The sequence below is a fragment of the Triticum aestivum genome, chromosome 3B, assembly GCF_018294505.1.
Source record: "Triticum aestivum cultivar Chinese Spring chromosome 3B, IWGSC CS RefSeq v2.1, whole genome shotgun sequence".
In the NCBI taxonomy this organism is placed as follows: domain Eukaryota; kingdom Viridiplantae; phylum Streptophyta; class Magnoliopsida; order Poales; family Poaceae; genus Triticum; species Triticum aestivum.
The window spans coordinates 285,852,045-285,867,891 of record NC_057801.1 but is presented as its reverse complement, the minus strand read 5'-3'; the positions used below and the strand labels follow the sequence as shown (position 1 = coordinate 285,867,891).

The window sequence follows — 15,847 nt, the reverse complement described above, 5'->3', positions numbered from 1 at the left end:
AGAGCTACGAGCAGTGGATGAAGATCTACGAGCAAAAAAATCACGTGAAAAATAGAGTGAAGTTCAGGTACACGCATCGAGAAGTTCAGGTTCTTCACGCGGTGCATTTTTGAAGAATCTGTTTCGCGGTAGAGGCAGAATGAATGATCCCGCCGTTTTCGAAATTACTTGAAAACGGCTAGAATCAGACAAAACCATCAACATGCAAAAGTTTTGCATTTTCTGTAGCTTTTCAACGGTATATTATTTGCCCAATTCCGATAAAGTTCATAGAAATTACGGCGAAAATACATTTTTTGCCATTTTCGAAACTAACTTAAAATTGTAAAGAATTGGGAGAAACAATACATACCAAAAAGTTTCCCATTTGTTCAAGCTCACCAACGCCATATCATTTGCTGAATTCGGACGCACGGTTAAAAAATTAGCTCGAAAATACGAACTCGGTAGGACTTGGACCATTTTCTAAATTACTCTTAAACCATTCAAAATTAGAAAAAAATTGTCAAGATGAAAAGGTAGCGCATTTTCATAAGCTTTCCAACGCCATAGTATATGCCTCCATTGGATTAGCCGTTTAGAAATGACATCGAAAAAACGAACTCATCTGTTCGGTTTACAAAATTTTACATTTTTTCAAATTACTCTTTAACCATAGGGAATTAGAAAAAACTTTCAACATGTGGAAGGAGCGGTTTTGCAGCATCTTTCCAACGCCATATTATATGCCTCATTCCGATAAACGGTTTAGAAATGCGATCGAAAATATGATTCATGTTTTTTGTGCGAAGAAAAAATGGTTTTTAAAATAGCTCTTTAACCGCTTATATTTTGCCAAAAATTTAAGTTGGTTCATGATATTGGTGTCCATAGCTTTCCAACGATATATAGCAAGCCCTATTTGTGCAATGTTGCGGGAAGTTCAACCTAGTTCACAAAGGTCAGGCGCGTTACAGACGGTCTATTCTGCTAATATTAGCAGAATAACTATTCTGCACACCGCTTCCGCAGTGCACGCTAAACGCAAGTGCATGTCATTTTTTTAACCAAGTGTGCTGCAGTACTCACACGAGTGACCTTCTCATCGGAAAAAACTGCACGCGTTATTTTTTGGGTACTGTTTTCACTCTAATTTTTTAACCGTTTATCAAAATGAGGCGTGTAATATACCGTTGAAAAGCTATGGATTAGGCGCAACTTCGACATGTTGAACACTTTTTGAGATTCCACAAGGTCTAAGAACAGTTTTAAAAATGGTGCGGCCCATGACGAGTGGTAGCGAGCGCTTTTCACGATTCCTTCTAAACCGCTCGTCAGGATGAAGCAAATGATATGCCGTTCGATAGATATCGTCGAGGCACATATTTTTCATATATAAATTTTTCTCTAATTCCTTACGGTTTAAGAGCAGTTTCAAATTTACTAAATCGCGGAATTCTGTTTTTCAAATTTTCGGTACTGTTTTCGCTCCAGTTTTTGAACCGTTTGTCGAAACAAGGCGTGTGATAGGTTGTTGGAAAGCTACGAACGAGGCGCAATTTTCATATGTTGAAATATTTTTGAAATTCCTTCCAGTTTTAAGTTAATTTTGAAAATCATGTGGCAGACGACGAGTAGCAGCGGCCGTTTTTGGTGAAATTTTTGCAAACCGCTGGTCGGAATGATTCAAACGATACGCCGTTGGAAAGATATCGACGATACGCAACTCTTTCATGTAGAACACTCTCTCTAATTCTTTATGGTTTAAGAGAAATTACGAATTTACCGAAATGCGGACACTCTGTTTTTCGCGACACCCAAATCGACGTGAGTACTTCATCCGACTGAAAACCACACTACAACAGACGAAAAACCGCACTGCATCACACGGGTAAGAGAACTGCATGGTTTCTTTTATTCAAACGTAATTTTTTTCAAGAACGAGAAAGTAGAGTGCACTTCACATCGGGTGTAAATGAACCACAACACTATCAAGAAGTGAACCGCATTACTTTTTTTCACTTTCGTAACAATTTTTGTTGCACTTACGGGATGAACAACATCATACGGCTGACTGCACTACTTCAGAATGAAAACCGCACTGCATCGAACGAGCAAGCGAGCTGCATAATTTCTTTTGTTAGACGTAATTTTTCTCATACGAGTTTTTGTTGTCTTTTTCTTACTATTTTTTTATGAACGATAATGGACCACATAGACGACGGCAAGTGAACCCCAACACTCTTGAAAGTGATCCACAACACTCTTAAGAGTGAACCGCATTACTTTCTTTTACTAGTTTAAATGTCTTTCAACAAACACAACATAATTTTTTTAAATACATTTTTCCAAGTGATGTGTACTTTAAAGTCCTTCGGAGTGGACTTCTTTTAAGACCGGAGTGCACTGTACTTCCTCTTTATTTTTTCTCTATAGAAGTTTTTCTTTATGAGCACAACCATATGAATTTTGGAACAAAAGAACAAAAAAACTGCAGAAGTTTTGCTGCATGGCACATTGGCGGGTTGCGAGCTGCATGCACTGGAAATATGTACTGTAGTGAGGTCAGTACTGCACTCGGCAGAAGGAGGCACAATGGCGTTGACCGGGGGCAACACTCGTCGTCGCCTGGCCAAAGCACAGAACTGCCTGGCACATGTTTTTGAGCTGCACCGCAGCGGATGACCACCTGCTCCCGTGAAAGAGAGCACCATAGAGCACTGCACTTCTCTCCCACCGCCAGGGAACTATGACGAGTTGAGGAGTGGGCTGCTCCTGGAGGCACGTTGATGCCAGCCACCCGTAGCAACAAACTGCACTACGCACACAAACCAAGCTGAAAGCAAAATCTCAGAAATACACAGTTGAATTGCTCACCGCACTGCATCGGCAAAATCTAAACAATTATTTTCTGAACTAAAGACCAACACTCCACTACCTGAAGGAACAACATGAGCTGCCTCGACGCCACAACCGTGCTGCACGCGTGCGCATGCCGGACTGCCCCACCATGGATCCATTGAGAGAGGGGGGAGTTGAGATCCCGCGGACGGAGCCGGTGCTCACAGGGAGGCACTCCCCATGCTCATCTGCAGAGAAGCTCGAGAGAGGAAGGTAGGTGCCTGCACATGGTGGTGGTGGGTGAGATGGAGAAGGGGGCATGGGGTGGGAGGGGAGGAGGAGGGGTGGCCATGCCTTTTAGGCTTACCGGATCTTGGCGGCGGTGAGCGAACGGGGGAGCAAGGGGAGGTACGCACGACACATTGGGGCACCTCAAACCACTGCTCGATCTGGTTGGAGAAGAAGTGTCGCCTCCCCGTCACTGCTCTTCCCATCTCCTCGACTGCTTCTCGGCCTAATCCGCTGCCCTCCCCTTCTCCGGCGGTGGAGAAGCAGGGGCGACGGCTACCAGTGAGAGAGGGCTCTGGCCGTTGGGAGAGGCGGATCCGACCATGGGAGAGGCGGATCTAACTGCTGGGGAGGCCTTCGTCCGAAGGGTGATGGAGGCGGGTCAAATCCGTGCTAGTGGCGCAGGCGGGGCTAGGGCACCGGCATGGCCACAGGAAGTAGGGGACGACGCCACGGGAAGGTGCTGCAGGGGAAGAGGCGGGGCGTGGTGGTAGGTGGCGGGGTGGGGCTTCGGCGGCGTGCGGCGGGGGCGGGTCTCCGGTGGTGCGGGTTGGAAGGAGAAGGTCGGCCGCATCGCAGGGAGGGTCCGACGTGGGGTGGGAGCTAGGAGGTCGTCGGGATGGCGCCGCGGCGCCGCGGGGGAAGGAGGTGGGGCAACGGCGCGGGCGAAGATGGTGGCCAGGCGGCGCGGGGGAGGCAGGTGGGGCGGCGGCGTGAGGGAGGCAGGTGGGGCGGCGGCGTGGGGGAAGCAGGCGGCGCGGGGGAAAGAGGTGGCGCGCCGGTGGAAGAGGTTTGTGGATTTGGTGGTTGGACCGGGAGGAAGAAAGTGGGATGGGTCAGGGGTAGTGGGGAGGAGGTGTTAGCAGAATAAGGTTTGAGGTGCATAATAAGGTCTTAAGGGGTGTTATCATAATAGATCCATCTTATGGGCTATTTTGTTACACGTAACAGAATTATTCTGTTACCCTTTTTGAACTGACGGTTTCAGGTGGTTGTATTCATGTTTTCGAAGCGGTTGAACTCATACTTTCAATTGTGTTTAACAGATCGTATTCTTTAGTACAAAAACTTTTTATAATTTTTTTGTCGTAACGGGGCGTGTAATATATCATTGGAAAGCTCTTGACAACCATATTTCATGTATATTGAACGTTTTTTGCAAAATCATTATGGTTTAAGAGCAGTTTTGAAAAAATCGTTTTTTTTCAAAACCGACCTGAATCGTATTTTGGACTCAATTTTCAAACGGTTTGTCGGAATTTAGCAAATAAGATGGCCTTGGAAAACTGGTGAAAATCCGCATCTTTCATATATATATATATATATTATTTTTTCTAATTCTATATGATTTAAAAGTAATTTGAAAAACGGTGAAATTTTGGGCGAAATGTATTTTCGCAATTTTTTGCAAACGGTTTGTCGGATTAACGGAAATGATATGGCGTTGAAAAGCTATGGAAAATGCGCAACTTTTTCGTATAGAAATGTTTTTATAATTCCTTACGGTCTAAAAACGAATTGAATACGGTCAAATTTGATTTTAAACGCAATTTTTTTAAAAAGTTTGTCAAAATATGGCAAATAATATACCGTTGGATAGCTATCGAAAATGCGAAACTTAGCCATGTTGAACGTTTTCTCTACTTCGCAATCGTTTAAAAGTAATTTTGAATACGGCATGACGGATCCTGCTGTTTTCTCGTCTAAAAAACAGAGTAGTCGTATTGATATATGTGTATGTTTGTACTGAGCTATTTTTTGTAGAGTAATTTTGAATGGTTTTGAAAAAGGGTACTTGTACTGATGATTGCATGGGTTTGTACTAAGCGTGTTTTCACTAACTAGACTTTGCTCTGTTTTTTCGGTAATATTTTTTTCGTAAGTTTTCAACGGTGTACTATATCGTCGTCACTGTACTTGTATGGTTTGTATCATCGAACTGAATGATATTTTATTCAAAAAGAAAATGTATTTGTTTTATTTTCTTTTTTTTTAACTCAATATTTTTTTGACAACGTTGTTCTGAACTTCTCTCATTTTACGACTTGTACTGAGGTACTTACTAAGCAGGATTTTCATGGGGTTTCTTTTTTTTGCTTGAATTTTTACAATTTGAATTTCTGCCATCTATTTTATTCCGAACGAACCACCGTTTTTAACTCGTACCGAGGTACTTACTACTCCCGAACTGGGGTGGCTGTCGTTGAATTGAATGACATTTTTTTCAAAAAGAAAAGTTTTGTGTGTCTTTTTGTAACTCAACAATTTTTTGCAACGGTGCTTTGGACTTCTCTCAATTTACTACTTGAAATTTTTACCGTTTGATTTTCCGTGGGTTTCTTTTTGTTTGAGCTTTTTTCCCAACCTCATCTGGGATGTCATGTTGAACTTACAACTTTTTTTAATTATGAACTTATTGTGCTTTTACAATGCCAAAGCTAGCAAATAGTAGGACATTCACCCAACTTTTTTAACCCAAACTAATTATTCTCTTTAATTTGAACTGATCATTCATTTTTTAGAATTCAATCTAATCATGGCTTTTACTTCAAACTGATTTTTAAATTCAAACTAACCATTTTTTTACATTTTGAACTGATCATCATTTTTAATTTGTACTGATTAATTGTTTTTTATGTAAACCATTTCTTTTATTCTTGCATGCACAACAAACGGTCATGTACACCTTCTTTGAAGAAGTAACAATCATATCATCATAGACAGAAAATTTTCCGCACATATAATACATGTACATGAATGGCATATACACCACAACAGTTGCACATGTTCATAGATGAATGACATATACACCACACCGACTGCACATTTTCATATTATCCATAGCACCCACCGCAACACAAAAATGACAGGCCTATTTCCTGCACTGCAAATGTTCAACCACACCCACATGACAATAATAATAATCATCAGAAAATAAAGTGCTTTCGCACAAGGGTACAAAAAAAAAATTCCACTAGTGCAAATCTTGATCTGGCCAAACACTATTGTTCTCTGACACACATAGGAACTTATAGCAATTGGTCATTTGAACCAAGAGCAATAGAAATAAGAAATGTGTACACGGATACAACTTTGCATCATCAAAATCTAGAGTTAGAAGACATTTACATATGATGAGGTTTCTCGATGGAAAAATACGCATATGATGCACATGTAACAGCAGACAATCTGGTTTCGATGTGCATTAAAAAATCTTCACAATAAAACTTCACTGAAAAGACAAAGGCTACATTTACTGAATGTGCAATAGCAATTAACAAAGAATTAATCTGCATGAACAACGACAAGCCTGAAGCTCATCAATACTAGAGCTGTGCATGGATAGGCTCGACGGTGAGTGCACGGGGGCGGTGGAAGAACAGGTAGGGACTCCGGTGATGCCCGGAGCTGGCACGAGGTGCCTCGGCCTTCTTCGACCGATGCTCTGTTGGCTTATGCCAGAAGTAGAACTTACTGGCCTTCCAAACTCGTACTGAAGACATGTACCAAAGAACAACATGCATCAGCTATACACTGCCGTGAGGTACCAAAAAACACAATAGTTTGTGCATTTTTGTAACACAATGGCATTTTATGGAACTACTACTGTATTTAGATGCTCTCATATAGATTAACACAACATCTTGTTTGCTAGAAAGAACATAGGAACAGAAGTGGCTAAAATCAGATTTAGATAGGTGAATTATGAAATGCAATTTTTCTGTTTTACGAATAAGCACAAATACCTTCGGGGCACAAATGCCAGCCATCAACAGTAGCTCAAAAGGCTAATTCTTCCTAAAAAGTTCTTCAATTCCTGAAACTAAAAGTGTATTTTCATGTAAACCTGAGCACAAAAAAGAAAAATGGCAGATACATCCAAATTCCTACTTCCGAACTCCCTTTTTGTTTTTGCCACATTTTCATTTTGAACTTGCCGCGGTTTATTTTTTGAACTTGCCTGGCACTAATACAAGAACTTGCCCTATACAAGATATTTTGCCCGTACTTGTTCATCAACCAAAACAGACAGTAGGGTGGAGAGAGCATTACCGGCAGTAAACAAAATTATTTTTTGTCTAATTTTTTATTTTTAGCTGAGGCAAATGAATCATACAAAATACTGATAGAAAATCATACTTTTTTCTCACGAAGCCAAACTTCTAAACTTGCCTACAATAATTCTTTGACAGATTTAATTTTGTCTGCACTTACCAGTTTCCCGATTTCGAACTTACAGAATTTTATACCCCAAACTTCTACAGGTTTATTTAATTTCTCAGGAACAAAAAACGAAGGAGTTTGGACTCAAGAATTATAGAAAGAAACAAAACCATATGTGTGAACTTATCTCGAGGCTTTTGCTGAACGGAGGAGATGAGATGATGCAGGAGCAAAACCCGACTCCTTGAATATACAGTAGCTATGTTGTCAATACTTCTTTGAGTTCTTATTTCTGAACCTTCATAGTAGTAATACATGTACTGTGCGATACACAATTCTGTTGTTGAGCAACTGATCTAGGAACAAAAACACTCCTGCTGTGCACACACCAAATCATGATAAAAATAGAGGCAGCAAGAAGCAATCACCAGTATATTCAGATGTCCAACTACATGTACCATCTCAATATAGTATAAAAATGAATCAATAGTAAGAAACAAGGTAGTAACAATCCTAACTCTGCATAGTTTCGGGATTTATAGAAGTCTGAACATGGTATCATAGTTAATTAGTTACTGTGTCAGGAGGATGTGTTTACACACACCTATAATTCAGAATTGAACTGAACGACCCATTTTTCTTGTACTGAAGCTTGTTTCTAGAATTCGTATGAGTGGGTTATTAAACACATGCCTCAACATTGAGGAACACTAGAAAAAAGGACGCCGCTATACAAGAACTACAGTGGACAGATCCAGAGGAGAAATCCTCAAGCAAAAATCAAGAGAGGTCGCAATCTCCATGGAAGATGCCAACGAATTTGCCATGGAAGGGCCTCCCACTCCCCTGCTCTATCTCCTCCAACTCCCTGCACACAGAAACACAGACCAGAGAGAGAGAGAGGATGAGAGGGAGATGACTAAGATGGATCGAGGGCGGACACGGGGTGGCCTGCACGCAGCTCTTCTCACGACCGACAGCAGAGTGTGATGCTGTACTGTCGAGGCAAAGTTCCTCGACCCAGCTGCTCCACCCGCAGCCGCTGAGCGCAGGCCATGGCGCGGCAGCCGAGGGTGGCACACGGGAGTGAAGCTGCGGTCGTGGTGCGAGTGAGAGGTGAATCTGCAGGGTGTGCCGGCAAGTCATCACCGGGAGATGGTAGGGCCTCGCCGCCCATCTCACTTGAGGAGGTGCTCGACCGCCCGGTCTGTGTGTGCGGCGAGGGGGGGAGAGACTTCGATACTAGATGTCAGAAGATGATGGACGACTGACGCAAGTGTACTGAACTCTTTAACTTGCTCCACGACAATCTTTGAACCTCCTACAAGAAAAAATTATATATCATACATCATATTTTATTTTTATATCTTGTTCAATCAGGCACCCGAAAATTTAAACACAACAAAATATCAGCTTTTTGGTTCGCAAACCTTCTGCATATATATTTTGAACTGATGATCTTTCAGTCATTGCACTATTGTTGATATATAATTGAACCAAGATATCACCGCTACCAAGTCTGCACCACCAAGTACCTGCATGAGTTCAGTTTTTTTAGACCATAGTTCAAGGAAGTAAGGTTGCAAGTTCAAACAGTCAATGGACCAAAAATTGTTTAAACACCAATGTTGGATACGCGTCAGTTTAGAATCAGCCAAAACACAAGTTCAGTATCAACACAACACAAGTTCAGCTATAGTTAACTTGAAATGAATGGAAAGAATAGAAGACCACACCATGTAATTTGGACATTTGGTATAGTCTGAACTCTGACCAGAACTTACTAGAAGAGGGATTATTTTTTCAGCTAGTGGTTCGCAAGCAATTTCAGAAGACCATACATTTTTTAGCTAGTGAAACATGCAACAAAGAACTAAACTCAATAAACAAGATTTTTGGACATGGAAGAAGGCGTCACACGTCGGGTGAACCTGCGACCCCTACTCCTGCGGATTGACGGCTCCGCTGAAGTCGAGCTGATGGAGGCGGGGTTCAGGACCAGTGGCTGGGCGCGCCGGAATTTGGCCGCTGCAGGTGATCCACGCTGGGGCTCATGGTGGAGAAGACCACACCAAACTTTTTCAATGAACTTCTAGGTTTTTGTGTTTGAACTTACAAACTTTCGAAATAAGTACTTATCTCACTTGTCTTTTTCCTCACAATGGGATTAGAAGTGCACAACATAGAAGCATTAACACAATTATCGAAAGTGGAAAACAACAAAAATTTAATGCTAAACAAATAAATGTGCATACAGAAAAACCTACAACTGATGGCCATGATCTCCTCAATGGGCCATGATGCAGGCATCGCCGCCAGCAATACTTGGCGCGCCGGAGAACCTGTACTGTTGGATTTGTCGAGAGAAAACTGAGGGAACTTGTCCCTGCAGTTTAATGTGACAATGTAGTTCATCTGCTTAAGAGGAAACCAATAACCACTGAAAAAACACTGAACAAACATGGTAAGTATATTTCGAACTTATGTATTTTTTTCTAGTCACCGAGCACAGTATGAGTGCAGAATTGTCACAAGCATAAGAACTGATACAAAGAGAGCCCATATAATATTTCAGGATTTTCTCAATTTAGACAGTCATCAAGTTATATATACATGGTTTCATCATCTTGTAAGCATGTCCTGCCTTATTGTTATGACAAAATGGCCCAAGAATTGTTTGAGCTACACCTACTAACTCCAAATGGTATTGCTAAGCTAGCTAGCACATTCATATTCATATAATAAAGAAGCAACCGTAAAGAAACAAGAACAACACATTTTGACACTAACCAGTAGGCTATAAAAATAGTCTGTGAGCAAGGAATTTTATATAATATTTCTTTATGTACTGATGGTGAAATACATAGTGGACTTTGTCGTACTTTTTTACAAATTTTTCTTATACTTATTTATTGTTCATCTCCAAACAACTACTCTGAACTCTGAACTTTTTTGGAGCTCTAAATTGGGTGGGGAAACAGCAAACTTTGTTCTCATTCATTGATTTGCAAAAAAACTCCTTTCTTTCATTTTCCCACGCAATAACACAAGCACCACAATGGTAAGACCAAAGCTACAGAACAATAAATTTTCTTCAGCTAGCTACTACATTGAGCATGCAACATGAACTTGGGATAAGCTAGCACAAAATCATGTAGACAAGAAACGGAATTGTTGAGATTTTCATGTACAGGCATACAGGAAATCTTAAAAAGCACGGCGGTCTACGTACGGCATCAGGCCAGGTGCTGGTCGGAAGTGGCATTTCATTCAGCAGGGTGCAGGAAACCTCTTGGCCCTCATGGCCGACGGGTAGAGATGACAATATCAATCCCCTTGGTGCCCTGGAAGCTCGCCCAGTGGAGGAGCGTGAGCATCCACATCCAAGTGGCCGTAGAGCTTAACTCCCCTTTACCAGGAGATGGAGAGCATGAAGCATATGCCTCGTTTTCTTCTTGTTGTTTATAAGAAAAGATGCGACGAGGAGGACAAAGGCCATGGAACGCTGCTGACTCCACCACTGTCGCCTCCCTGTATCCTCCTTGCGTGGGCAACCATTGGGGAGCGAGCGTTGCTGCTGCTTGAACCACCAGGAGGAATCAAAGTGAGATTCGAACGCATCAATGCACACATGTAGTACTACACAACAATATGCATCTAAACTGTACATAACAACAAATTAGCCAAAAAACAATTTTATGAACACGACCTGACAAGAACAGACATGAACTGACACGTACACACGAACTGATTACAAATTTGCACACGATTTAAGTGTAATTTGTGGGAGATGAGGGGCTGACCTGCGGATCCCATCGGTGAATTGACGAACTATCAAACTGACGGACTGTTATTCTCCACATGAACTGGCGTGTTCTTGCAGCAGAGGAGTGTAGTGGAGGGGTCACGGACGGCGCGAGGATGGGGGCACCAGCGGCGATGGAGTGCGAGCTCGGCGCGGTGGGAGGGACGACGGTGCGCGAGCATGGCTCTGTGGGAGGAATGGCCGCGTTCTCGGGCGAGTGGGGGCGGCGCGAGAGAGGAGACGGGGTTCAGGGGCGGCGCGTCGCTGGAGATGGGAGGCAGGGCCGTGGCGCATCGCCGAAGGTGGGAGGCAGGGCCGTGGCGCCTCGTCGGAGGTGGGATCTGGGGGGGCGTGGCCAGGCGCCGTAGGTGGGAGAAGGGAGCATGGTGGGTCGCTGGAGGTGGAGGCCAGGGGGCGCGGCGAGTCGCAGGAGGTGGGAGGCGGGGGCGCGGCGGGTCGCAGGAGGTGGGAGGCGGGGGGCGCGGCGGGTCGCAGGAGGTGTGAGGCGAGGAGCGCGGCGGGTCACCGGAGGTGGCAAGCGGAGGGCATGGCGGGTCGGGGCCGGCGACCTGTACTGCGTATCGAGGGAGAGAGGTGGGGGTTGTGGGTGGGTAGTCGTTTGCTTATTTTCTCTTCTCTCAATTCAGAAAATCACCATCGCTCCCTTATAGGCTGGATGGAATATTCGGTTACCGGTAACAGAATAGTCCAACCCTATAAACATACATGCTCTAGGACGATCTGCATGTTATAGTTTGACCACACACATGCATGTTTACGCATGAATTCCTCCTATCGAGTCGAAGTGGCTAGTACAACGATTGTCATGCTCTAGGATGACCTGCATGTTACAGTTTGAGCACACACACATGCATGTTCTGGAAATTTCACACAGATTGTTTTTGGACCAGAAGAAGCTCACGGAGCATCGAAGATGGACCAGAAGAGTCCTGATGCCACCACGAGGGTGGAGGGCATGCCCCCCTACCTTGTGGCTGCCTCGTGGACCCCCCTGACTTGTTCTTGATGCCAACACCTCTGAAAGTGCAACTATCCCTAGGTAGTTTTGGTAATTCATAACAACATATAGCTCATTAAGCTAATGCTATTCCAGGACTATTATTTCAGGAAAGCTCAATGAATGGCATGGCATGGATGATGAAAGTGGATCCCTCAAAATACTAAGGACAAAGGATTGGCTCAAGCTCAAAAGCTCAAGACTCTTCATTTTACATTTTAGTGATCCAAGATCACATTGAGTCTATAGGAAAAGCCAATACTATCAAGAAGGGATGAGGTGTTACTTAATGAGCCTCTTGCTTCATGTGCTTAGTGATATGCTCCAAAACCCTCAACTACTTTCCCACATCCACAAATGACCTAAACCTAAAGCCAAAATCGGTCACACCGATTCTTCCAATCCGGCGCCACCGATTCCAAAAGTCATAGCCACTGCCACAAACCATAAGCAAATCGGTCTTACCGATAGGGATATCGATCTCACCGAGATGGGGTTGCAATCTCTCTGTTTCCCTTCGTAACGTTTTGGTCTAACCGAAGTGAGCGATCGGTCCCATCGAGATTGCAATGTAAACTCTCTGTTTTCTTTTTGTAACATTTCGGTCTCACCGAAAAGAGCAAATCGGTCCCACCGAGTTTACCTGACCAACTCTCTGGTTAGCTAATTACCAAAATCGGTCCTACCGAGTTTGTATAATCGGTCTTACCGAGATTACGTTATGCCCTAACCCTAACCGAATCGGTCTCACCGAGTTGTATATCAGTCCCACCGAAAATCACTAACGGGCACTAGGTTTACTAAACCGGTCCGACCAAGTTTAACAATTCGGTCCCACCGAGTTTGGTAAATTGTGTGTAACGGTTAGATTTTGTGTGGAGGCTATATATACCCCTCCACCTCCTCTTCATTCGTGGAGAGAGCCATCAGAACGAACCTACACTTCCAACTTAACATTTCTGAGAGAGAACCACCTACTCATGTGTTGAGGCCAAGATATTCCATTCCTACCATATGAATCTTGATCTCTAGCCTTCCCCAAGTTGCTTTCCACTCAAACCCTCTTTCTACCAGATCCAAATCCTATGAGAGAGAGTTGAGTGTTGGGGAGACTATCATTTGAAGCACAAGAGCAAGGAGTTCATCATCAACGCACCAGTTGTTACTTCTTGGAGAGTGGTGTCTCCTAGATTGGCTAGGTGTCACTTGGGAGCCTCCGACAAGATTGTGGAGTTGAACCAAGGAGTTTGTAAGGGCAAGGAGATCGCCTACTTCGTGAAGATCTACCGCTAGTGAGGCAAGTCCTTCGTGGGCGACGACCGTGGTGGGATAGACAAGGTTGCTACTTCGTGGACCCTTCGTGGGTGGAGCCCTCCGTGGACTCGCGCATCCGTTACCCTTCGTGGGTTGAAGTCTCCATCAACGTGGATGTACGATAGCACCACCTATCGGAACCACGCCAAAAACATCCGTGTCTCCAATTATGTTTGAATCATCCAAACCCTTCCCTTTACTTTCTTGCAAGTTGCATGCTTTAATTTCCGATGCCTATATACTCTTTGCATGCTTTCTTGAATTGTGTGATGATTGCTTGACTTGTCCTAAGATAGCTAAAATCTGCCAAACTCTAAAATTGGGAAAAGGTTAAGTTTTTAATTGGTCAAGTAGTCTAATCACCCCCCTATATACTTACTTCAAGGTCCTACAACCTCTTATATATCCCCAAACTTCCAGAACAGAACCAAGATTGGGAGTTTCGCCGCCGTAAGCCTCTATAGGCACGAAAACCAATCGGGACCCTGTTCCAGCAGCCTGCCGGAGGGGGATCCCTCACCGGTGGCCATCTTCATTATCCCTGCACTCTCCATGACAAGGAGGGAGTAGTTCCCCCTCGGGGCTGAGGGTATGTACCCGTAGCTATGTGTTTGATCTCTCTCTCGTGTTCTTGATATGGCACGATCTTGATGTATCGCGAGCTTTGCTATTATAGTTGGATCATATGATATTTCTCCCCCTCTACCTTCTTGTAATGGATTGAGTTTTCCCGTTGAAGTTATCTTATCGGATTGAGTCCTTAAGGATTTGAGAACACTTGATGCATGTCTTGCATGTGCTTATCTGTGGTGACAATGGGATATTCACGTGATCTACTTGATGTATGTTTTGGTGATCAACTTGCGGGTTCAGTGACCTTGTGAACTTATGCATAGGGGTTGTCACACGTTTTCGTCTTGACTCTTCGGTAGAAACTTTGGGGCACTCTTTGAGGTTCTTTGTGTTGGTTGAATAGATGAATCTGACATTGTGTGATGCATATCGTATAATCATACCCACGGATACTTGAGGTGACATTGGAGTATCTAGGTGACATTAGGGTTTTGGTTGATGTGTGTCTTAAGGTGTTATTTTACTATGAACTCTAGGGCTGTTTGTGACACTTATAGGAATAGCCCAATGGATTGATCGGAAAGAATAACTTTGAGGTGGTTTCGTACCCTACAATAATCTCTTTGTTTGTTCTCTGCTATTAGTGACTTTGAGGTGACTTTGGAGTACCGCTATTAATGAGGTTGAGGGATTGTTATATGATCCAATTATGTTATCATTGTTGAGAGAACTTGCACTAGTGAAAGTATGAACCCCAGGCCTTGTCAGGCCTTGTTTCGAAGCATTGCAATACTGTTTTCGCTCACTTTTATTACTTGTTACCTTGCTGTTTTTATAATTTCATATTACAAAAACCTATATCTACCATCCATATTGCACTTGTATCACCATTTCTTCGCCGAACTAGTGCACCTATACAATTTACCATTGTATTGGGTGTGTTGGGGACACAAGAGACACTTTGCTATTTGGTTGTAGGGTTGTTTGAGAGAGACCATCTTCATCCTACGCCTCCCACAGATTGATAAACCTTATTAGGTCATCCACTTGAGGGAAATTTCCTACTATCCTACAAACCTATGCACTTGGAAGCCCAACAACGTCTACAAGAAGAAGGTTGCATAGTAGACATCATTTCCCACTTGCACTAGAGTCAATAATCTAGTTCACATCACCATGTGATTTAACACCCATAGTTCACATCGCCGTGCGACCAACACCCAAAGAGTTTACTAGAGTCAATAATCTAGTTCACATCGCCATGTGTTTAACACCCAAAGAGTACTAAGGTGTGCTCGTGTTTTGCTTATGAGAGAGATTTAGTCAACGGGTCTGTCACATTCAGATCCGTATGTATTTTGCAAATTTCTATGTCTACAGTGCTCTGCATGGAGCTACTCTAGCTAATTGCTCCCACCATCAATATGTATCTAGACCGAGACTCAGAGTCATCCGGATTGGTGTCAAAGATTACATCGACGTAACTCTTTACGATGAACTCTTTATCACCTCCATGACCAAGAAACATTTCCTTAGTCCTCTTTAGGTACCTAAGGATAATTTTGACCGCTGTCCAATGATCTACTCATGGATCACTATTGTACCCCCTTGCTAAACTCATGGCAAGGTACACAATAGGTCTAGTACACAACATGGCATACTTTATAGAACCTATGGCTGAGGCATAGGGAATGACTTTCATTCTCTCTCTATCTTTTGTCGTGGTCGGGTTTTGAGTCTTACTGAACTTCACACCTTGCAACACAGGCAAGAACCCTTTCTTTGACTGGTCCATTTTGAACTTCTTCAAAAACTTGTCAAGGTATGTGCTTTGTGAAAGTCCTATTAAGCGTCTCAATCTATCC

General features: G+C 43.3%; 2 protein-coding genes across 11 annotated transcripts; both read right to left on the bottom strand.

The window, feature by feature from the left end:
• Positions 1 to 2,381: 2,381 nt before the first annotated feature.
• Positions 2,382 to 3,953, bottom strand: LOC123069737 (uncharacterized). 3 transcript variants are annotated; one of them, XM_044492678.1, is made up of 3 exons: positions 3,188 to 3,953; positions 2,918 to 3,101; positions 2,382 to 2,792 (listed from the first exon to the last, which is right to left on the bottom strand). In XM_044492678.1, the coding sequence occupies exons 1-3, from the start codon at positions 3,312 to 3,314 to the stop codon at positions 2,426 to 2,428; spliced, it is 678 nt and encodes a 225-aa protein (XP_044348613.1). In that variant the 5' UTR covers positions 3,315 to 3,953; the 3' UTR covers positions 2,382 to 2,425. The 3 variants fall into 3 exon arrangements, with proteins under 3 accessions (XP_044348613.1, XP_044348615.1, XP_044348614.1); XM_044492680.1 differs by having other exon boundaries at positions 2,382 to 2,797; positions 3,188 to 3,951; XM_044492679.1 differs by having other exon boundaries at positions 2,382 to 2,815; positions 3,188 to 3,948.
• Positions 3,954 to 6,240: 2,287 nt separating this feature from the next.
• LOC123069736 (uncharacterized) lies at positions 6,241 to 11,702 on the bottom strand. Of its 8 annotated transcripts, none has more exons than XR_006432803.1 (5): positions 11,076 to 11,702; positions 9,540 to 10,849; positions 8,703 to 8,807; positions 6,855 to 8,593; positions 6,241 to 6,601 (listed from the first exon to the last, which is right to left on the bottom strand). XR_006432803.1 is itself a non-coding variant. In XM_044492670.1 (5 exons), exons 2-5 carry the CDS (start codon positions 10,535 to 10,537, stop codon positions 8,451 to 8,453), a joined length of 477 nt encoding a protein of 158 aa, XP_044348605.1. In that variant the 5' UTR covers positions 10,538 to 10,849; positions 11,076 to 11,702; the 3' UTR covers positions 7,689 to 8,450. The 8 variants fall into 8 exon arrangements, 7 of the variants coding, with proteins under 7 accessions (XP_044348605.1, XP_044348607.1, XP_044348609.1 ...); XM_044492670.1 differs by lacking the exon at positions 6,241 to 6,601 and having other exon boundaries at positions 7,689 to 8,593; positions 9,528 to 9,723; positions 10,505 to 10,849; XM_044492672.1 differs by lacking the exon at positions 6,241 to 6,601 and having other exon boundaries at positions 7,689 to 8,593; positions 9,540 to 9,723; positions 10,505 to 10,849.
• Positions 11,703 to 15,847: the final 4,145 nt, after the last annotated feature.

Excerpts from the sequence above, each read along its gene's own strand:
- LOC123069737 (XM_044492678.1), bottom strand. The coding sequence starts at position 3,314 with ATGGGAAGAGCAGTGACGGGGAGGCGACACTTCTTCTCCAACCAGATC. Across the intron at positions 3,102-3,187 it reads CTCACCGCCGCCAAGATCCG|GCACCTACCTTCCTCTCTCG; the intron begins GTAAGCCTAAAA and ends CACCATGTGCAG. Across the intron at positions 2,793-2,917 it reads AGCTCATGTTGTTCCTTCAG|TTTGTTGCTACGGGTGGCTG; the intron begins GTAGTGGAGTGT and ends TGCGTAGTGCAG.
- LOC123069736 (XM_044492670.1), bottom strand. The coding sequence starts at position 10,537 with ATGCCACTTCCGACCAGCACCTGGCCTGATGCC. Across the intron at positions 9,724-10,504 it reads CCAGCACCTGGCCTGATGCC|TGTTTTTTCAGTGGTTATTG; the intron begins GTACGTAGACCG and ends ATGTTTGTTCAG. Across the intron at positions 8,594-8,702 it reads TCAAAATATATATGCAGAAG|GAGGTTCAAAGATTGTCGTG; the intron begins GTTTGCGAACCA and ends TTTTTCTTGTAG.